The sequence below is a fragment of the Mixophyes fleayi genome, chromosome 3 (genome assembly GCF_038048845.1).
Source record: "Mixophyes fleayi isolate aMixFle1 chromosome 3, aMixFle1.hap1, whole genome shotgun sequence".
Lineage (NCBI taxonomy): Eukaryota > Metazoa > Chordata > Amphibia > Anura > Limnodynastidae > Mixophyes > Mixophyes fleayi.
Genome location: NC_134404.1, coordinates 264044149 through 264068399, shown reverse-complemented (window position 1 = coordinate 264068399; position 24251 = coordinate 264044149). Strand labels below are relative to the sequence as shown.

Here is a 24251-nt window from a genome sequence, read left to right as displayed (position 1 = left end):
GTGCAGACCAGTCTTTACTGTGCCAAAATAATGTGTGTGAATGTACTTTGTAGAACCATGTAGTGTCACCACATATATTTGGATTATAGTGACGCAGCGGCGACCGGTCAGTTTGATGGAGACAAATTCTTGTCAATTCAATTTTTTGACCAGTGAAATCATGTTCCCACTTCCACCAGCGTAATACTAATGTCACATTGGTATTTATAAATGCTTTAAAAATGTTTTTAGGCAGGAAAATGCAGCATTCAGAAGCTCTATGAGAGATATGCTGCATTTATTAACTATATAAGAGACATGCAGCATTCAGAAGGTATATAAGAGACATGCAGCATTCAGAAGCTATATAAGAGACATACTGCATTCAGAAGCTATATAAGAGACATACTGCATTCAGAAGGTATATAAGAGACATACTGCATTCAGAAGGTATATAAGAGACATACTGCATTCAGAAGGTATATAAGAGACATACTGCATTCAGAAGGTATATAAGAGGCATACTGCATTCAGATACTATATAAGAAGCATGCAGCATTCAGATACTATATAAGAGGCATGCAGCATTCAGAAGGTATATAAGAGACATGCAGCACTCAGATACTATATAAGAGGCATGCAGCATTCAGAAGCTATATAAGAGGCATGCAGCATTCAGATACTATATAAGAGGCATGCAGCATTCAGAAGCTATATAAGAGACATGCTGCATTCAGAAGCTATATAAGAGACATGCTGCATTCAGAAGGTATATAAGAGACATGCAGCACTCAGAAGCTATATAAGAGACATGCAGCATTCAGAAGCTATATAAGAGGCATGCAGCATTCAGAAGCTATATAAGAGACATGCAGCATTCAGAAGCTATATAAGAGACATGCTGCATTCAGAAGCTATATAAGAGACATGCTGCATTCAGAAGGTATATAAGAGACATGCAGCACTCAGAAGCTTTATAAGAGACATGCAGCATTCAGAAGCTATATAAGAGGCATGCAGCATTCAGAAGCTATATAAGAGACATGCTGCATTCAGAAGCTATATAAGAGACATGCTGCATTCAGAAGCTATATAAGAGACATGCTGCATTCAGAAGGTATATAAGAGGCATGCAGCATTCAGAAGGTATACAAGAGGCATGCAGCATTCAGAAGCTATATAAGAGACATGCTGCATTCAGAAGGTACAGTGTCGGACTGGCCCATAGGACTACCGGAAAAATCACCGGTAGGCCCCTCTGCCTTATGGCCACACCCCCTTCTAGAAGTGGGCGGGGCCCATTCAGCTCACATGTTCGGTATCCCTGCTGCCCTTCCCTGGCGTCCCTGCTGCTGTGTGTACAGAGTTCATCTTGTCTGCTTGTTATAAACCTTTGTAATCATTCTCACTGCTGGCCTGGTGTGGAGAGTTCCCCAATCACCATCCTGATATCACCCGTGTTACACGCAGTACGTGTGCCCAGATCCTGCCAGCGTGTTAGACAGAGGAGCGTGTGCCTGCTGGGAGACCAGGTCCAGGGATTCTTGTCAGATATTTCCAGATAAGGTTTGACCACAGGGAACAGTTCCCCCTACGCACATCAGACTTCTTGTCAGTAAGTGTGTTACACACAAACTGTCTGAGCGTGAGCGGAATAATAAAGGGAATACTCATAGAATATTTAACTTAAACCAGGAATTAATGAATGGCTGCTGAACATATGTATCCTGTCATCCAGCCGGCAGCCACGTTCTGGATCAAAGGGGGGGTCAGCTCACCTGGTGATCGGCGTCCCTGCTGCTACAGATGACTGGCTGCAGTCATCTTTCAAATGCGATTGCAGCTGCGATCATGTGACCTGCCCCCTCCTCCTCCTGTCAGCTGACTGTCTTATGCTCCCGCCGCCGCTGAAGGACTAAGGAGCAGAGGCTGCATCAATCAAAATATGGGTAAGTAGCTTTTCTTATTTTTATTTAATATTATTGGATATGTCTTTTAATTTCCTCCAAATTCCAGGACTTTCACTTGACACAGAATTATCTTATATATATATCCTCCATCTGTTCTCTAGCTACTGGGTAAGCAGAGGCTTACTGCAGTGTTTATATATATATATATATATATATATATATATATATATATATATATTAGTGTGTGCGCGAATTGAGAGAGCACTATTCCATGGCATATGTGAATTGGGGGGCACTATTGAGGGTATATTTGAATTGGGGACACTATTGTGGGCATAATATGAATTTGGGACAGTATTACGTGGCATATGTGAATTTCGGGTACTACTGTGTGGCATAACATTGTTTGGGGCACTACTGTGTGGAGTAACATTGTTTGGTGCACTACTTTGTGGCATAGGGGGGCTGCCTATCTATACTAAGCTATAGTGAGGGGGGGGCTGCCTATGCTAAACTATAATTAGAGGGGGCTGCTTTTGCTAAACTATAGGGAGGGGGGCTGTACAGAGAACACTATAGGGAGGGGGTGATGGGACCTTTAATTTAATGCTGGGGTGGTTTGGGTCTATAATTGAATGTAGGGCTGAGTGTGGGGAGGAGGGCTATCTATTAAATGTGAATATTAATATTTAATGTGCGAAATGGATGTATTAAACGTAAATGCTATTAATTTCTTGCTGGGGCTGTTTGGAGGGAGGGTAATAGGTTTATTTATTAAATGGGAATAGTATTAATTTAATGTTGGGGTCGGTTGGAGGGAAATAGATCTATTTATCAAATGTGAATACTATTACTTTAATGTTGGGGCTGGAGAGAGGCCTTGTAGTTTCACAACACCTGGAGTGCCACAGGTTTGCCAAGCCTGGTTTACTGGAACAATCCCAATTTTTGGTGACTGTTCTACCCAATCTAAGGGGCAGGTCAAGACTGTGTACTCTATATACACACTGCATTCTTTATATACTACACTATGGTACTAGCTGTCCTTCGTGAGCTGACCACTCCCCCTCTAGTGTCTGGTCCCGCCTCTATGATGGCCAGCCACACCCCCACTGGTGGGCCCCTAGCGTTGCAGTCCCCCGGTGGGCCCTTCATGCCCCAGTCCGACACTGAGAAGGTATATAAGAGGCATGCAGCATTCAGAAGCTATATAAGAGACATGCTGCATTCAGAAGCTATATAAGAGACATGCTGCATTCAGAAGGTATATAAGAGACATACTGCATTCAGAAGGTATATAAGAGACATGCAGCATTCAGAAGCTATATAAGAGGCATACTGCATTCAGATACTATATAAGAGGCATGCAGCATTCAGATACTATATAAGAGGCATGCAGCATTCAGAAGTTATATAAGAGACATGCAGCACTCAGATGCTATATAAGAGGCATGCAGCATTCAGAAGCTATATAAGAGGCATGCAGCATTCAGATACTATATAAGAGGCATGCAGCATTCAGAAGCTATATAAGAGACATGCTGCATTCAGAAGCTATATAAGAGACATGCTGCATTCAGAAGGTATATAAGAGACATGCAGCACTCAGAAGCTATATAAGAGACATGCAGCATTCAGAAGCTATATAAGAGGCATGCAGCATTCAGAAGCTATATAAGAGACATGCAGCATTCAGAAGCTATATAAGAGACATGCTGCATTCAGAAGCTATATAAGAGACATGCTGCATTCAGAAGCTATATAAGAGACATGCAGCACTCAGAAGCTTTATAGGAGACATGCAGCATTCAGAAGCTATATAAGAGGCATGCAGCATTCAGAAGCTATATAAGAGACATGCTGCATTCAGAAGCTATATAAGAGTCATGCTGCATTAAGAAGGTATATAAGAGGCATGCAGCATTCAGAAGCTATATAAGAGACATGCTGCATTCAGAAGCTATATAAGAGACATGCTGCATTCAGAAGCTATATAAGAGACATGCTGCATTCAGAAGGTATATAAGAGGCATGCAGCATTCAGAAGCTATATAAGAGACATGCTGCATTCAGAAGGTATATAAGAGGCATGCAGCATTCAGAAGCTATATAAGAGACATGCTGCATTCAGAAGCTATATAAGAGACATGCTGCATTCAAAAGGTATATAAGAGGCATGCAGCATTCAGAAGCTATATAAGAGACATGCTGCATTCAGAAGCTATATAAGAGACATGCTGCATTCAGAAGCTATATAAGAGACATGCTGCATTCAGAAGGTATATAAGAGGCATGCAGCATTCAGAAGCTATATAAGATACATGCTGCATTTATAAGAGGCATGCAGCACTCAGAAGCTATATAAGAGACATGCAGCATTCAGAAGCTATATAAGAGACATGCAGCATCCAGAAGCTATATAAGAGACATGCTGCATTTATAAGAGGCATGCAGCATTCAGAAGCTAAATAAGAGACATGCTGCATTCAGAAGCTATATAAGAGACATGCTGCATTCAGAAGGTATATAAGAGACATGCTGCATTCAGAAGGTATATAAGAGACATGCTGCATTCAGAAGCTATATAACAGACATGCTGCATTAAGAAGGTATATAAGAGACATGCTGCATTCAGATGCTATATAAGAGACATGCTGCATTCAGAAGGTATATAAGAGGCATGCAGCATTCAGAAGCTATATAAGAGACATGCTGCATTTATAAGAGGCATGCAGCACTCAGAAGCTTTATAAGAGACATGCAGCATTCAGAAGCTATATAAGAGACATGCAGCATTCAGAAGGTATATAAGAGACATGCTGCATTCAGATACTATATAAGAGACATGCTGCATTCAGAAGGTATATAAGAGACATGCTGCATTCAGAAGCTATATAAGAGACATGCTGCATTAAGAAGGTATATAAGAGGCATGCAGCATTCAGAAGCTATATAAGAGACATGCTGCATTCAGAAGCTATATAAGAGACATGCTGCATTCAGAAGGTATATAAGAGACATGCTGCATTCAGAAGCTATATAAGAGACATTCTGCATTCAGAAGCTATATAAGAGACATGCAGCATTCAGAAGGTATATAAGAGACATGCTGCATTCAGAAACCATATAAAAGACATGCAGCATTCAGAAGCTATATAAGAGACATGCAGCATTCAGAAGCTATATAAGAGACATGCAGCATTCAGAAGCTATATAAGAGACATGCAGTATTCAGAAGGTATACAAGAGACATGCAGCATTCAGAAGCTATATAAGAGACATGCAGCATTCAAAATGTATATAAGAGACATGCAGCATTCAGAAGGTATATAAGAGACATGCAACATTCAGAACCTTTATAAGAGACATGCAGCACTCAGAAGGTGTATAAGAGGCATGCAGCATTCAGAACCTTTATAAGAGTCATGCAGCATTCAGAAGGTATATAAGAGGCATGCAGCATTCAGAACCTTTATAAGAGACATGCAGCACTCAGAAGGTATATAAGAGACATGCAGCATTCAGAAGCTATATAAGAGGCATGCAGCACTCAGAAGGTATATAAGAGACATGCAGCATTCAGAATGTATATAAAAGACATGCAGTATTCAGAACCTTTATAAAAGTCATGCAGCATTCAGAAGGTATATAAGAGACATGCAGCATTCAGAACCTTTATAAGAGACATGCAGCATTTAGAAGCTATATAAGAGACATGCTGCATTCAGAAGCTATATAAGAGACATGCTGCATTTATAAGAGGCATGCAGCACTCAGAAGCTATATAAGAGACATGCAGCATTCAGAAGCTATATAAGAGGCATGCAGCATTCAGAAGGTATATAAGAGACATGCTGCATTCAGAAACCATATAAAAGACATGCAGCATTCAGAAGCTATATAAGAGACATGCAGCATTCAGAAGCTATATAAGAGACATGCAGCATTCAGAAGCTATATAAGAGACATGCAGTATTCAGAAGGTATACAAGAGACATGCAGCATTCAGAAGGTATACAAGAGACATGCAGCATTCAGAAGCTATATAAGAGACATGCAGCATTCAAAATGTATATAAGAGACATGCAGCATTCAGAAGGTATATAAGAGACATGCAACATTCAGAACCTTTATAAGAGACATGCAGCACTCAGAAGGTGTATAAGAGGCATGCAGCATTCAGAACCTTTATAAGAGTCATGCAGCATTCAGAAGGTATATAAGAGGCATGCAGCATTCAGAACCTTTATAAGAGACATGCAGCACTCAGAAGGTATATAAGAGACATGCAGCATTCAGAAGCTATATAAGAGGCATGCAGCACTCAGAAGGTATATAAGAGACATGCAGCATTCAGAATGTATATAAAAGACATGCAGTATTCAGAACCTTTATAAAAGTCATGCAGCATTCAGAAGGTATATAAGAGACATGCAGCATTCAGAACCTTTATAAGAGACATGCAGCATTTAGAAGCTATTTAAGAGACATGCTGCATTCAGAAGCTATATAAGAGACATGCTGCATTAAGAAGGTATATAAGAGACATGCTGCATTCAGAAGCTATATAAGAGACATGCTGCATTCAGAAGGTATATAAGAGGCATGCAGCATTCAGAAGCTATATAAGAGACATGCTGCATTTATAAGAGGCATGCAGCACTCAGAAGCTATATAAGAGACATGCAGCATTCAGAAGCTATATAAGAGACATGCAGCATTCAGAAGGTATATAAGAGACATGCTGCATTCAGAAACCATATAAAAGACATGCAGCATTCAGAAGCTATATAAGAGACATGCAGCATTCAGAAGCTATAAAAGAGACATGCAGCATTCAGAAGCTATATAAGAGACATGCAGTATTCAGAAGGTATACAAGAGACATGCAGCATTCAGAAGGTATACAAGAGACATGCAGCATTCAGAAGCTATATAAGAGACATGCAGCATTCAAAATGTATATAAGAGACATGCAGCATTCAGAAGGTATATAAGAGACATGCAACATTCAGAACCTTTATAAGAGACATGCAGCACTCAGAAGGTGTATAAGAGGCATGCAGCATTCAGAACCTTTATAAGAGTCATGCAGCATTCAGAAGGTATATAAGAGGCATGCAGCATTCAGAACCTTTATAAGAGACATGCAGCACTCAGAAGGTATATAAGAGACATGCAGCATTCAGAAGCTATATAAGAGGCATGCAGCACTCAGAAGGTATATAAGAGACATGCAGCATTCAGAATGTATATAAAAGACATGCAGTATTCAGAACCTTTATAAAAGTCATGCAGCATTCAGAAGGTATATAAGAGACATGCAGCATTCAGAACCTTTATAAGAGACATGCAGCATTTAGAAGCTATATAAGAGACATGCAGCATTCAGAAGCCAGAAAGCTCACAGATTTGGACATACTTCAATTTATGTGACATATAGGCATTTCCTTACTGCGCATGCATACCAAAACGCAGGCATAAATAGATTGGTGCATTTCATTTTGTCCCCTTATGCCGGGAGAGGCAGAACAGGGGTTGATAATCGTATTATGAGTGCAGTAAAGGCGTGTTCACACAAACACAGCCCCTGAAGATGCAGGATAATTAGACTGGGACGCAACCCAGAGGCACCTCTTGGGAGGTACTGGAGGCATTGTGTAACGATATGTGAGGATGATTATGACACCTGCTGTACTATAGAGCCGCTTGGCTATTTATGCATTGACTCTTCATTACTTCATTCATTGGCATTGCAGCTATAAAACGTTGTGACCATCAGTTTCAGATTTCTTATTTGTCATTTCCATTTGTTCTACTGCAGGAAAGAAGGCTGCATTTATTTTTTAAAGCCGTAAACACCGGATTTGGCCGTGTTTGTATTTCATTACATTTTATATGAGAAATGCAACTTCCAAATTTATTAATAATACTGGGAAGACACAAAAGTGTCCTGTTTATATGACACTTAATCACATTATTTTAGTGTATAAAATAGGGTAATATGATTTTTTTTACATTTGCATTCTGGGTAGGGTAATAGGGTAATATGATGTTTGCATTTACATTTTGGGTAGGGTAATAGGTTAATACGATGTTTGCATAACACCGTCTAGCCTCATCGCTATGCTGTTGCTAGGAGTAAGTATCCACATTTGTACGCCTGAAGCAGAAATACTCCTTTTGTTTTGGAGTTAGACTCCTCTAGATGTACTCGCAACTCAATGTACCTGCGAAAACATTTTTTTGCAACAAAGAATATAAACAGTGAAAAATTAGTCAAATTTCTGGGAGGCTTCTGAATTTTGTGAAGTCCTTTCAGACTCCCGGAAGAGTAGGCATCCTTCCGGATCGTTGAGGAGGCGGAGCTTAATGATGCAATCACGCCATTAAACCTGGCCCCTGCTATGCAGTGGTCACATGACTTCTCCTCTGGGATCTCCTGGAGGAGAGAATTTAAAAGAGGGCAACTATGCTCTAAATGAGGCTAATAAGTTCTATTTTGCCCACACAAACCCCTCTGCACTGTTGGTATTTATTAAGACTCTTCTTTGTTCAGGGAGCAAGTATTTTATACAGGTGTGTATTTATGCTACCTTCACTGCCACATCATCGTTCCAGTGTCAGTGGGTTTACATGCTACAGCACGAATCATTGTCTATCCATTGATTGCCACAAAAGAACACCACCGTATAAAAGAAAAAGAGAACATACAATAAAATCGGACCTTGCATGAAGCACAAACATGTTAAAAAGAAAATCTGTTTCAAATATTTTTCAAACTCAAAACAATTGTTGTTCTACGGAATAAACTCTCTTGCTCTTGGCTTTAAATGTCTCATACGTCTGTCTTGTTGGAAGCCTTAGAGGATGTTGAAAAGCACACAATAAATAATATATATTTGTTGAATAGAATAATACATTATGTATCAGTGAAAAGAGATAAAATGGCATTTTCACTGACCAGTTATTCCCAGTGCAGAATTCACACTTGCATGTTCAGGAATGTTGGGGTCACAGCAGCGAGAACTTGAATGACAATGACCTTCGCCGCACATTTTATACATTCATACAATAAAGCATAACGAATACACAATGTTTCTGTGCTTCATATCGCGTGGAACAAAGCTGGATTCTTTAATAACCAAGTGAAGAGAAATACTCAACTAAAAGGTAAATCTTATATATTTTCTTAGAGGTGAACTTGAATCCCTATGAGTAAAATCCATCTGTGGGAAACTCTGCCTTTATGTTCTTCTGTGTTGATGTATTTTCTGTTCCAAGGTAAATCGTCAGTAATTTAATTTCAAATGCGCTCACTGTGTTATTACATTTTTCTTCTTGTGACTTTATGAATTCATTGATTCTCCTGGAATGACACGATGCCCGCAAATTTAAAATTGATCGTTTTTGTTATATTTGGTTAAATAATTTAGAGAGCATTGAGTAGGTTCAGAAAAAAAAGCCACTTTCAGTCAGTGACAGTGATGGTAAAGAATGGTTCTCAAGCTTAGGACACATCTGGCCTGATTTTTTAAGGACGGCAAAGTGAAAACAACTTGTGTTTTTGTTTTAAACCGGACAGAAATTGCAGGAACGTACGCACGTATTCAAGTATAAGCCGAGCTCAAGAAACGTTTCCAGTTGAATACGGATATAGGTTCATTCTGCCTATATGGTTCTTGCTGTATGCAGACAGACACAACACACTACAGGATACGCACAATGCATATGTGCCTATAAAGTCCCATCAGAATGCACAGAAGCAAAAAAAAATATGAAATACATTAACACCTGTTAATGATATAATCATTAATAAAAATACATTGATTTTTTTAAATTTATTTTTTAACATGAAACACATTTATCAGAATGTTATTAATACCTACTGTACATAATATGCATTTATACAGTTGCTCCTGATTGCAAACACATGTTCTAGCATGTATACATGACAGTCATCGTTATCAATCGGCACTTACACCTGTCCTGTAGCTGGGGCAAGTGATACGGCTAAAATAACACATACCTGAGAGATGCCCAGAGCTTGAATCAAACAAATGTACGTGCTCTGGACCTTGGCACTCCCATACTGTGCATTGCCTACGTGCATACGCCCCTTCACCTCCCCCGTTCCGCCCATTAAATAATACCCTGTCAGAAGTGTCCTTTGCTTTCAAAGATGAATTGCATGTACTGAAGTTCAGTGGCGTATACTCCGTTTCTGAGCATGCACAGAGCATTTTTATGCAAGAAAAGTATCGGGGCTGATGTTCCTTAATGAATCAGGCCCGTTACGTTTAAGAGATAGTTTAGACTGATGCATTAACGATCTCAACTACGTTCATTTATTTTTTTTATGCTAAGGAATGTTATTAAATCTTGCTACTCAGACACTACAGGTGTTTAAATTGAAAAGTCATTGTTATTGGTATTGTATATTTTTAATTACTGAACAGTAATGAACATAAATGAAATAGTATTTTGTTAATGCAGTAGACCTATTCCAATATGAAGCAATAAGAAAGTATTCCAAACGCTGGTTTGTTTTGTAAGTATCAATGGGATTGCCAGGTTACGTTATTATATAATTAATAAAAGTTCATTGTTAAAAATACGGCATTGAGATTGTAGCTGCATATGGGTGGATCTCTATTAATGTACGCTGCTAGAAGAAATTTTGCTTCAAGTGGACATGTCAGTAACATGTCTGCATACATTTCAAAGGATCTGCTGCTAATGAGTTCAAAGGTCAGCTTGCCATACATTTGGAAACCAGATCCATACCATACGCTTTCTAAAGATGTCCTGCTTCTTATAAGTAGAGTCTAGACCTTTCTAAGCGTAGGATTTCACTATTAGTTTTTTGTGTGTCAAGATAAAGCATTTGCTTGTGAATGGGATTTAAGCAAAACAGTGTGAATAGAAAAATAGTAGCAGCACTCCAGATTTGTGTGGCAGAAGAATAGCGGTTCATCTTCATTATTTTCTTTTTGATTGTTATTTAAATATATTTTGAAATATGTAAAGCTGCTGACAACCATTTTGATATTTGTTAAAAAAAAACCCCCACTAGATTATATCCAGAGTCATGCTTTTTCGATGAAAAGAGATGTGATTTTTGTGCTTATGTTTGTTTTATACACTTGTCCCCATATAGGCGGAGGTGTGCGCTGGTACAGTGGCTGAAGTCATCCAGTCCGTGGTGAATGGCGCAGATGGATGTGTCTTCTGCTTTGGCCATTCCAAGCTGGGTTAGTAGAGCTGTATTTTTATCTTTAAAGCATGACTGATACAAACTAATGTAAGTGCCTAGATAAAAATGTGCAGTAACCACTAAAAGAATAAAGCTTTCATCAGTCTAGTGGACTAATGAATGAAGAGTTGCCATGTGTTACTGTACTTTGGACCTATGTTAGTAAATACTCATCTTGTATCTGAGTAAGCAAAGCCATGATCCAAATGTATAGCAGCCAAGCTATAGGCAGGGGTGGAACAGTGCATCGCTGGGTCGCCCCATAGCAACATTTGGGTAGGGTCCTGGGAATGTCATTCTTGCCTCCCAAGCACAATGATCTGCCCTAAATAAAGCAGTATGGGGGGCTCTTCTGAGCAGGTTTGGTCTGGCGCATGTGTCCAATGCATATATATATATATATATATATATATATATATATATATATATATATATAGCTTTAATTGTAAGGTTATGGCAAAAAAAATTGTATATCATGGTGTGCAATTTGACTAAAGAATATGGGTAGTGTAACATTTGTTTTTTTCTACAACAGAAAATCTCTGCATTTTTTTTCATGAATGATTTATGAGCATTTTTTTCTGCAGCTTAAAGTCCTTCTGAAAACTGCTACTTTTAATTTTGGGTATTTTTCTGGCAAAAATGAGGTTTGACATGCAGAAGAAAAAAAGCAGCTAAGTCGCTGCTTAATAGCAGTGGATATCCAGTGTGTCAAGTAATTGTCAGTTACCACTGATTTCAAATGAGCTGCATTTTCCAGTAGCAGTTTCTACTACAGTTGCTTCCTGAAGTAGATCGCCAGTGGATCGCTAGAGGAAAATCAAATTAAATGGTGTTATGTAAACATTTGAAAATTAATCACTGCCGGAAAAAAGTGTTACACTACCTTACTGGAAGAAAATAACTGTGAACATAGATGAATTAATGAGAGATAAGGATACACATAGATCTTGTACTGTTTCACTGGGGGAGCTGTAGACAGGGCCGGTGCTAGGGTTCTCAGCGCCCTAGGCAAAATGTCAAAATACCGTTCCCCCACCCCCCACCCCAAGACACGCCAAATACCCACTTCCCAGACCCTCACACACTTCACTTTTGGTTAAAAAATAAAAAAAAAGATAAGCCTTACCTCCTACAGCGGTCTGGCTGCCGTGATGTTTCATAGAGAACGTTGTCCAGACTCCACTGCTGTCCAGGGGCAATCACAGGATTTCTAGAGGGGAAGTATCCAAGTATTAGATATGGGAACAAAAACTTGTGAGAATGACCCATCACACTGCTCCCCCTTCAGCATACTGCCCCCCCCACTGCTTGATCATGTCCTCTGTCCCCCCCTGCAGCACCATGTCCTCTGCCCCCCCCCGCAGCACCATGTCCTCTGTCCCCCCCCCTGCAGCACCATGTCCTCTGTCCCCCCCCCCTGCAGCACCATGTCCTCTGTGTCGTCCCCCCTGCAGCACTATGTCCTCTGCCCCCCCCCTGCAGCACCATGTCCTCTGTCCCCCCCCTGCAGCACCATGTCCTCTGTCCCCCCCCTGCAGCATCATGTCCTCTGTCCCCTCCCCGCAGCACCATGTCCTCTGCCCCCCCCCCCTGCAACACCATGTCCTCTGTCCCTCCCCCCCCTGCAGCACCATGTCCTCTGTCCCTCCCCCCCCTGCAGCACCATGTCTTCTGTCCCCCCCCCTGCAGCACCATGATTTTATTGTCACGTCATGCTCTATATTTGACTTGCAGCAAGTCAATAATAGAGCATGAGGTACCAATAAAATAATTATTTTATCCACCATAGTGTTTAAATCAAAGATAGAGCATGAAGTGCAAAATAATAGTCATTTTTCCACCGCATATTTTGCAAATCAAATATAGAGTATGACGTGGAAAATAGTCATTTTTATACCATTGAAAAAATACTATTTTCCACCTCATGCTCTATATTTAATTTTCAAGCTATGTGGGAGAAAAATTTATATTATTGGCAACTTCATGCTCTATCTTTGATTTAAAAACTATGGTGGATAAAATAATTATTTTATTGGCACATCATGCTCTATTATTGACTTGAAGCAAGTCAAATATAGAGCATGAGGTGCAATAAAATAATTATTTTATGCACCATAGTTTTTAAATCAAACATAAGGCATAAAGTGCAAAAAAAATCAAATACCACCCCCAACATTTTTTTTTACTCCACACTTGGGCTTTGGGTACTCCATTTTTTAGAAAATAAAATTAATAAAACCCCAAAAAAATAAAGTTAAATATACTTACCATTTTTGATGCTGAAGGATGGTCAGATGCAGGGAGGCTCTTCCTTAATGGCTGCCCACCACTCCTCGTCTTCTTTACAGCAAAGGAGAGGGGTGGAGTAGCCGGCGATCCTGGGAAGGGAGGGAGGTGTTGGGTAAACTTTATTCACACTGCCAGTGACAGACAGTGTGATACTACAGCACAGCAGGCGCCGCCGGGTAAACACGTCACCTGATCACTGACGTCAGTGATCAGGTGTGCAGCCCGGGCGCATCGGAAAAAAGTGACAGTCGCTGCGGACATTGAAAAAACAGCTATATGTCTACCTACCCAGTTCCCTTTTTACATTTCTCAGATCTGGAGATTGTGTGACTAGACTAAACTGGTGTGACTACATTAAATCTATATGAAAGCTGATTTCAATAGAACCAAGGCCATTTAAATATAACAATGAATTAATTTCTACATATGTCCATCCTTTGTAAAATACTTTTGGTAATCCTACTTGATAAATGTTTTGCTGGTTTAACTTTCCAGCCAAAACTTCTCAATTGATGAATGCAAAGAAATAATGAACATCTTAAATTAAATATTAATTGCAGCATTTAAATAATTTTGTACAATATGAATACCTAAGATTGAATTATGTATTATAACAATAAATAAATGCTTAGAGTTCAGTATTATGTATCAAATGCAAACTGATACTTTCACATTCACTTATTTTTCTTTTTATACCTGTTTTCCTGCAGGAAAATCATATACTATGATTGGCAAAGATGACTCCATGCAGAATCTTGGCATCATCCCTTGCGCTATTTCATGGCTCTTTAAGTTGATTAATGAACGGAAGGAAAAAACAGGAGCTCGGTTCTCGGTCAGAGTGTCTGCGGTGGAAGTGTGGGGGAAGGAGGAAAACCTGAGAGATCTGCTGTCAGAAGTGGCTACAGGCAGTCTGCAGGATGGTCAATCTCCTGGAGTCTATCTGTGTGAGGACCCAATATGCGGCATGCAGGTAACAATTACCTGGCACGCAGAACCAAAAGTCTTTGTAGGTTTCCAGAACTGAAATAACTCCATGGTTCATAAACTGGGTGCCGTTGCATTAACACTTGACGTCTCAGACATTAACACGTGAAGTCTAAACTAAATATTATTTATTTATAATAACATACACATTGAGTATTTTTTAGCATAACATTGTTGTTTCCTGCATTGAATAATTGTTAAGTGAGTGGTAAACAGAGCTGGATTAAGGCTTTTGGGGGGCTGGACCGCTTATGGCATGGGGACCCTATGGTCTAAAATTAAGGGCGAAGTCTCACCATTCAAAGTGCTCCGAGTAATCTATGAAGTTGGTTTAGCCTCATACATTTAAAAATGCACAAGGCAAGTATCAGTATCTGGTGCCGGATCCCGTAAGAGAGAGGAGCCCGGGTCACCTGCCCCTATGCAGAGGAGGGCTGGCAAATGTTAGCCTGTGGATGAGGGGGGGGGCAAGACCAGGGCCGGATTAACCCGAGGTCTAACTGGGCTATAGCCCAGGGGCCTCGGGCATCCAGGGGGCCCTTCAAAGTCCGCAGGAGCATTATTGATCGGTCTGGGGGCGGCCCCAGCCCGATCAATGCTGCTGAGCACTGTCAGTCCAGTCCTCCGTCCCCGGCGCTCAGTACTCTGCTTACTGAGGAGATCTCGCGAGTGAACTCTCGCGAGCGCTCCTCAGTAAGGAGCTTACAGCGCGCCGGGGATGGAGGACTGGACTGACAGGTAAGCGCTTTGGGGGGGGCCCTCACGGGGGACGGGGGGGCGGGCGGCTCACAATGGGAGCCTCACGGGGGAATGGAGGCGCCCTTAGCCCAGGGGCCTCCATTCCCTTAATCTGGCCCTGGGCAAGACAGCAACTTCTTTTAAAGTAAAAGAAATGCAGGTGGCCCAGTGACCCAGCCCAAGTTAGCCCACTATAGGACTGGCCCCTGGCCCCCCAGCCTAGCCTACCCCTGCCCCTATGCCCTCAATCTGGCTCTGGTGGTGAGGCATCTGTACGTTAGCTTTGCTAATGTGTTAAATGACACACAAATAACACAGTGGATTTGCTTAGTATTTAATTACTTATAACAATAATATAACACACAGGTGACATTAAAATATGTATACATACCGTCAAATCATGTTTGTAAAAGTTGTGCTTAGTAATGTTCTGACTAACGACCTAAACTTCATCAGTCAGTTGAGGCAAAATATCCTACGGAATGGCGGAGACGCTACAGACTTGCAGAGCTGTGTAATTCCAGCAATACGCTCTTCCAGTACCCCGTGTGCTTCACCACTCTGTGCAATGTCATTCTCACGCTGTTTATTAATTCGCATTTCACCGAATGAATATAGGACAGGACACTTAGGGCTAGATTTACTAAGCTGCGGGTTTGAAAAAGTGGGAATGTTGCCTATAGCAACCAATCAGATTTTAGCTTTCATTTTGTAGAAGGTACTAAATAAATGAAAGCTAGAATCTGATTGGTTGCTATAGGCAACATCCCCACTTTTTCAAACTCGCAGCTTAGTAAATCTAGCCCTTAAGGTCAGATTTTACTGTTGAGATTTCATGGCCAAATACAGAATAACGTAACTATTTTGTTGGACAGTTTTGAAATTTCATCTAATCTCTTATCGGTGTCTTTTAAAATACTTCAAAGTTACCCTTGAGGGCAAATTGTTCTCTATAGAAATTATAAATAAATGATGGTCAGTGATATTACCGCCTATTGGGTGATTAATTATGAATTATTATAATGAATAACATACCCATATTGTAAATAACAGAAATTCAGTGTGCAATGTTTTGCTTCTGTAACTGTAATTGATGGTTAGTTTACATTAAGTTATTTACTATATTTACGGTCCCATCTTCATTCAGCCTAAAAAAACATTCTTATTTGTCAGAGGACTAGAATACATAATACCTAGTTACAAATATTTAAAATGGTAATTATATATTGACAAATATGGAGCATATACAAATGCAGCTACAATGTGCCATTCAGATGACTGTATCCTATGGATTGAACATGAAGGGTTTTATCTTGCTGTGTGATGCTCTAGGATAATAATACTATTGTCTCAAGGTAATAAATTAGAACTGTAAAAGGTATCTGGCACAAAATCAATCTTCCTGGTAGATAGGAAAAGGTGGCAGGTACAGTATATCTTTCAAAAGGGATTGTCAAGTGCAGCGCATTGAAAAATATAAAGCAGTTAATTTGAGTTTTGAGTTGCTATGTTACATTATCAATCAATCAGCTATGCAGGGGTTTTGTACATTTTGTCTGATCCATTGCAATCCTGGAATGCAGAAACTGAATAACAGAATAGTTCAACTTTGTATCAGTTGTTCAAATTAATTATGTTTTGAATATCAGCCTATTCAAATGATGATAAAAATATTTCTGAGCAGTGTCAATTCTGCTCTCAGTCACTTACACAATGACAGCCCTGTAATCCATCAAGAACTGACACCGACACTCGTGGGGATGCAAATTGGCCACAGCATTTACAAACATTACATACATGTTATAAACAGATAGCATATTTATATCTACAAATATGTATCTTTGTATTTAATCCCATTATAACTTCCTTACTTATTTATTTCTCTTTCACCCCTAATGACCCCAATTGTGGAGAACTGTCTTTTACCACCACTATGAACTGCACATGGTCACCATTTGCCTGTCACTCCAACACCATCATGCCCTTGGGACTTTGCTCTTGTAGATGAACCTTTTCAGTACCCACAATCCCCTTGGGGTACCTTTTTTTTTTATATAAAACTGGGGTTCCTTACCTAATGTCAGCCGGGGAACGGACGCCTTCCTCCTTCCGGGCCGCAGCGCTCTGTTGCTAGGCAACAGACGCCCTGCGGCTTCCACTTCTAGGGGCCGTCGGGCGCATGCGCCTTGCCTCGTCCCGTTGCTTAGCAACGGGACGCTACCTGTCCCGCGGGAATCCCACCTCCTGGCTCCTCCAATCATTTCTCTACCTTCCCTATTTAAACCTGGCTCTGGCGCCATTAGGGTTCCAGAGTAACAGGTTCATACCTAGCATCCTGGTTCTCCTGCTCCCTGTTCCCTACTGTGCTTCCACTGTTTCCTGTTCCCATTGTGACCCGGCTTGGAGACCTTCCTATTATCTGTGAGACCCATTCTGTACTGCGACCTCGGATTGTTGACTACCCTTTCGGATTCTCCCTGGTTCCGTACATTCGTGATTGGCTCCACCCGGACGTCTTACCCTTCTACACTACACTGGCAACTGGCTAGTAGGACTGCTACCTGCGTGCCCTGTGCAGCGAAGTCCAAACCTCCTTGTGGGGGTCCCTGGCGAACACCAGGGGTACGTTAGACTCCGCACCTGCTAATTCAGTGGCGCTAATACCGGTTAGTGTTTTGCTCCGTTGTACGTCTCAGAAGGCCTACGGCCTGACACCTAAGAAGGGGTAACCCAACAGGACACCTCAAATCACAGATTGGCAATTCCTTTAAATTTGTGCAACCTGACACAACAATTAATTTCTCCTCTCCCTTTTGGATCCCTGTACATCGTGAGCCTTCAAGTTAGGAGGAAATCAAGCTAAGGGGTGCACATTTGCACCGTGATAAACCATGTTGCAATTCAAAGTAGTAAAAAAAGCGATGTTTTGAATGCAGTGAAAATGCTGCCTGCTTTTGCATGTGACAGGCAGCTTTATTTTAACACTGCAATTTAGAGTTGAGGTAGGATGCACCCTACTTGTACCTTACTTACAACTTTAGATCTGTCTGCACTTTTTAAGTCCCCACCACAGCACAACATGGTTTTGCCAAGACCAAACTTGCAATTGTAGTAGGACTTACTCCTAACATTAAATGAGGCCCCATATGTTTAGGCCAATTTTAGATACACCCCGTTACTGGCAAAAAAGCATTCATTCTCACCTTCCATAATACTGGCCACAAATTATCTCATCGGCCTGATAATTTCTTTCCTGGCCTGATTCACATGTTGCTACAATGTCTGACCATAGTGTTAATAAAGTGCACCCATAACCTTAACAGGTCTTACCTCATCTTGGTTATCAACTCTCTTATAGGTACACTCACAAATTACAAGTGGACTACTAGTGTGTTGGGTGCATGCACAGCCTCTGTATGCCGGCTGCTGGATCTAAACAAAAAAACAAATAAACAGAACAAAGCAAATAACCTCTTTCAAATACAGCATATGTGCTGCCCATGTTAACATCTAACTTAAACATGTTTCTACCGCCACATTTTGTTTTCCTTCCTTCCTCCACGATCATCTGCATTACACCATAGCCCCTTAGGTCAAGTAGCCACCTCTTCACCATCACCTTGTTGTCTGTTTCCTTTTCTTTCTTTTTTTTATATAAACCTTCTCAAGGTCAACCAATGTATATACACTATCATGTCGTAGTATACCACCACATTACTATTTACTCATTTTCTGTCCCTCACCCTTTCACCCCCATCAACTTTTTGTGCCCATGACACACCCATCTTAGACATACAGTGTCTGAAAACAGATATAAACTGAAAATTCCCATCCTCATTTTGACGCATGCATACTCATATTCCCTACATCATGCTAACGGGCACATTCTAACACTGCAAAGAGGGAAATCTGCAATATTCTGTCTTGGATGCCCTAAGGAGCAAATGCAATACTTCCCTTGACTGCTGTGCCTCACAGCATTGCAGCCTAGTATTACATGTTCTTTTTCTGAATACTAGCTTAGCATAAAAGAAAATGTTCCCCTGTTGTGGAACTAGATACCAACACATGTTAATAACTGGGTGTGAGATATAAGACCACAATCGTTATCACAGTAAAGCATTATTTCCTATTCTGAAAGCCTTCACCTCAAAGCTCAAACGCAAATACTATTGAGAACATTTTAAGCAGTGCCATATTATTTGCCAACCATGTCTTGAATCATTCCACTGACTACTTCCCATGACAACTCCTACCTTAAAAGTAATCCCTAACCCCACTCATGCCATATCCATAAACATATCTACCACCTCAGAGTGGTACACCGACCTACCATTGCAACTGTGTAAGAATACATCCCATTTCTTTAAATTCTTCCTCATCTCCTCAGTTACTCTCATAAAGTAAAGTGGAGCCCGCACACCTACTAGTTTGCTTACGACTAAAGATCCTTCCCGTAAGAAGGATCCTTGTTGCAAAATTTAGCATTCCCATGAGTGACTGCAGCTTGTGCAAAGTGACTTTACATACTCTGTGTACCAACACCCCTAGAGCAGAGGAGGGCCAACAAATATTAGCCCAGGGAGCAAGACTCGACTCGGTGGCCTAGGTTAAAGGAAAAAAATGCAGGGGGCCAGTGACCCAGCCCAATGGAGACCAGTATGGGACCTTCCTGGGGGACATGCTCCTGATTGTGCTGAGGGGACATGCTCCTGAGTGTGGCGAGGGGACATGCTCCTGAGTGTGGCAAGGGGACATGCTCCTGAGTGTGGCGAGTGGACATGCTCCTGAGTGTGGTGAGGGGACATGCTCCTGAGTGTGGCGAGGGGACATGCTCCTGAGTGTGGTGAGGGGACATGCTCCTGAGTGTGGCGAGGGGACATGCTCCTGAGTGTGGCGAGGGGACATGCTCCTGAGTGTACAGAAGGGACATGTTCCTGAGTGTGTTGAGGGGACATGCTCCTGAGCGTGCTGAGGGGACATCCTCCTGAGTGAGGCGAGGGATATGCTCCTGAGTGTATAGAAGGGACATGTTCCTGAGCGTGCTGATGGGACATCCTCCTGAGCGTGCTGAGGGGACATCCTCCTGAGTGAGGCGAGGGATATGCTCTCGAGTGTGCAGAAGGGACATGCTCCTGAGTTTGCCGAGGGGCCATGCTCCTGAGTGTGGCGAGGGGACATGCTCCTGAGTGTGCCGAGGGGCCATGCTCCTGAGTGTTTGCGGTGGCCATCAGGTGTGGTTCCTAAATTAGCTCCACTGTGTAAAGGCAACAGATGCACTTTAAGCTTTTCAAAAAGCTTATTTCAGGTTTTATTCCAAGAAGAGATATTTGAAGATACTATGAAGTAGTGGTAATAACTGATGTTTTGTTTACACCATGTTACCTCTGTCTCTAGCTGCAGAACCAGAGTGAGTTGCGGGCCCCTACAGCTGAGAAAGCTGCTTTTTTCTTGGATGCCGCTATTGCCTCTCGTAAGAGCAGTCAACGGGATGAGGATGACCACAGAAACTCTCACATGCTGTTTACATTGCACATATATCAGTATCGCATGGAGAAGAGTGGGAAAGGAGGCAGTAAGTATGAAATCTAGTAATGTGTTTCCAATGATCGTTTAAGCAGCTGTATCATTTTGTCTTTCGTTGTTTTTTTACCCCAGCTAAAACAATAAGATTTCAAAGACAACGTGCATGAATGTTGCACGAGTAATGCTGTTTTCTCCAATATAGTCTGTGTAATATAGTGCCTCTTTAACTGTCCTGTAGGTGTTGAACCCTGTCTCTTCATCCTGGTTAAAATGTCAAATTATATTGGTATATTATTTTTTTTAACAAAATATATTTTGTTATTAAAAAAATAAAATCATATACGTTAACTTTAACTAGGCGCACAACATAGGCGCAGGCTGCTCAGAGAAATGTAGCAAGGAGTACCGTATATGAATAAAGCTTGCCTAGAAGTGACAAGACATAACCGAAGACTTGGAGCTTTGAACAAATACTATTTTAACTGAAGGGACCAGTAAGAGTTCAGATACAATACTGTGTTGGAGGGATTTATTTTCCAGTTGATTGATGAAAAGAAAGTATAGCAAGAAAACAGAAAAATTGTTCACTTCCATTCAATGCTAAATTGACAGTTATATACTATAGACCTTGTGCTTTTTAAATGGTGACTTTCAAACTGTAGCACAGATAAAGGGTTTTAGTGACAATAAAAGAAAGGAGCACGAAATACACTTATTTTTTCATGATAAATATTTGAATAATAATAATGTAACCCCCTGTCACTGTGTGTAGTGTGGGGTGCAAAGGTTACACAGTGCACCTCTTTCACAAGCCCTGGCTAGCTGATGGGCATGGGTGTAAATAACCAGGGGGTCCCTGCACATGCAGGTGTTTCTTTGTAAGTAGTGGTACACAGGTGATGTCACTTTGTGGTGCAGTGCAATAAACGTCAGAATAATTTGGGCGCCAGACCATCTCTATGACAAACTGAACTCTTCCTCCAGCACCATAATCATAATGGTTGCAGCAATAAATAAATATATACAGCTCCTTACTCTCTCCAGCAGTTCTTTATGAGCAATATGAATATGGTTGCAAATATATCTCCTTACTCCTCCTGCACACATCTTAATGTTATCTAGTTGTAATATAACATTACATGTCTCCTACACTCCAGTACTCCATACTTCACTGCAGATCACCCTTTCTCTGCAGGGGCACTCACATGGATGCTAACAGGCAGGCAGCTTCTCCTCAATGCAGTTTTAACACACGCTGTGTAACTCTCAACTGCAGCTCACTCCTCCTCTGCGGAGATGATTCCCCTTTGGGCTCTGACACTTCTCTCTGTGTACACACAGCCCTGGCTCTGACACTTCAGCTACCATGCCTCTTGCAGCTACCCTCACTTCAAGGTCTCTTCCATGCAAAATGTCCCCATCTCTCTTGGGTTCTCTTTAGTGATATGGGGCTCTCCCATACTTGCCAACTCTCCCGGAATGTCCGGGAGACTCCGCACTTTGCGAGAGTCTCCCACACTCCCGGGTGATCACACTCCCTGTGGCAATCTCCCGAATTCTGCCCACTTCACTAGGAAGTGCCCCACTTCCTAGTGAAGTGGGCAGAATTAAGTACCAAAAGGTTTGGCCCCGTCCCCGCTGTCAAATGACGCGTTTGCATCATGACGTCACAGGTGCCCGCCCCCCCTCACGCCCACCTCCACTGGCAGGCTTCCGGAAGAGAGCTGAAGAAAGTTTGTAAGTATGGGTTCTCCCCCTCTCTGGAATTAGGTACTCCTCCCCTCTGTATAGGCAGCCACACTCCTGTAGCAGCAATCCCCATTTCTCTTTTGGGGTCATTCCCCTTATAGGATCCCCCACTCATGGGGACAGTAGTGATTATCTCTAGGCAGCAGCTGCCACTCACCCACTCCTGGGCAGAGGCGGGGGACCTTAAGTTGGGACATCCATCTGTTCTGTGCCAGGGTCCCCAGCTTTCACATTCTGCTGGTCCTGTGTCCAAGTCTGTCTGTGTCCCTGTCCCTATGTCTGTCTATCCCTATCTCTGTCTGTGTCCCTATGTGGGCAGCACAGTGGCCTAGTGGTTAGCACTTCTGCCTCACAACACTGGGGTCATGAGTTCGATTCCCAACCATGGCCTTATCTGTGTGGAGTTTGTATGTTCTCCCTGTGTTTGCATGGGTTTCCTCTGGGTGCTCCAGTTTCCTCCCACACTCCAAAACATACTGGTAGGTTAATTGGCTGCTATCAAAATTGACCCTAGTCTCTCTGTCTCTGTCTGTCTCCCTCTGTGTCTGTGTGAGTGTGTGTCTATATTACAGAATTCCCAGGACCAGTTCCCTGTGCATTGGGCCCTATTATCTTCATGTGCTCATGTGCAGGGAAACGGGTGGGTGGGTCACCTAGCTGTGGGCCCCGGATCCCTCCACCCCACTTCCCTGCACCTGTGCCCATGGAGATAATGGGGGCCAATGCACAGGGAACTAGTGAGCTGTCGGCCCCGGATCCCTCCGCCCCGCTTCCCTGCACCTGGGCCCATGGAGATAATGGGGCCCGATGCACAGAGAACTAGTGAGCTGTGGGTCCCGGATCCCTGCTCCCACCTTCTTGCACTGGGCCCACAGCTCACTAGTTCTGTTTCTGGTTACATAAATAACTTTTGTCTTTCTCTTTTATTGGCCCAGGGAGTAGTTCCCCAATCTATCTTAGTGGATGAAAATTTTATGTCAATGTTGCATGTAAGGCTGGGTACACACTACAGGGTTTTCAGATGATTCACATGATAAACGACCATACGGCATGATATCGCATTAGTGTGTACGCTCCCACAATGAACAATTATCATTCTAAACCACATCGTATCTTTTGATTTAACTTTTAAACCAAACTAAAAAATCTCGTTCAACGATGGAGCAATGTTGCTCCAATCCTGCAGTGTGTATGTACTCACGACCGGCAGTGTCCATAGATCTTTATGGAGTCACATTCTTTTCAGCTGATTGTTATGACAGATGAAGAGTACAGGTCTGAAGGTAAATCATGTAAAAACTTTATAATGTGTACACATGAATCAGGATGCTGATCGGGACTCTTTTTTTTCCAGTTGTTGATAAAATCATTACGGATATTGCATCAGGAGAAATTTTCTGTAGTGTGTATGTGTACCCAGCCTAAATATGCAATTTCCAGCAATGTGTTCCATGGTTAATGCCACAGTTCACAGTCTTTGGAAAAGTTCAAAATGGTCTCTTAGTCCATTCCACCTTATGTTTTCACATCCAAAGTAGATATCTGCACATATCAGAAGTTCCCAAATCTATTCAAATGCAAGTTACCTCGAAAAAAGCCAAAGTTGGGATAAGTATCAGGTCTGATGGCATCCTAGTTGAGGACAGGAGGTACTTACACCTCAGTTTTGTACTGGATCCTCTTGTCACTCTTTAGATTGTCTCCATCTCTCTTTTGTGTGTGCGAGAATGAATACGGGTGGAGAATGTGACCGGGCTTTAGGTTAAAAATAACTGTTTCATTTAAACAAATTGATTAATATTCAGGTTTTAACA

General features: G+C 41.7%; 1 protein-coding gene across 1 annotated transcript in view; it reads left to right on the top strand.

The window, feature by feature from the left end:
- KIF26B (kinesin family member 26B) overlaps positions 1-24251 on the top strand; it is a 328166-nt gene that overhangs the window by 264593 nt on the left and 39322 nt on the right. The window contains exons 7-9 of the mRNA XM_075203552.1: positions 11050-11143; positions 14148-14410; positions 20560-20737. Coding sequence (XP_075059653.1) covers positions 11050-11143; positions 14148-14410; positions 20560-20737 — 535 coding nt within the window. The remainder of the gene's footprint in view (positions 1-11049; positions 11144-14147; positions 14411-20559; positions 20738-24251) is intronic.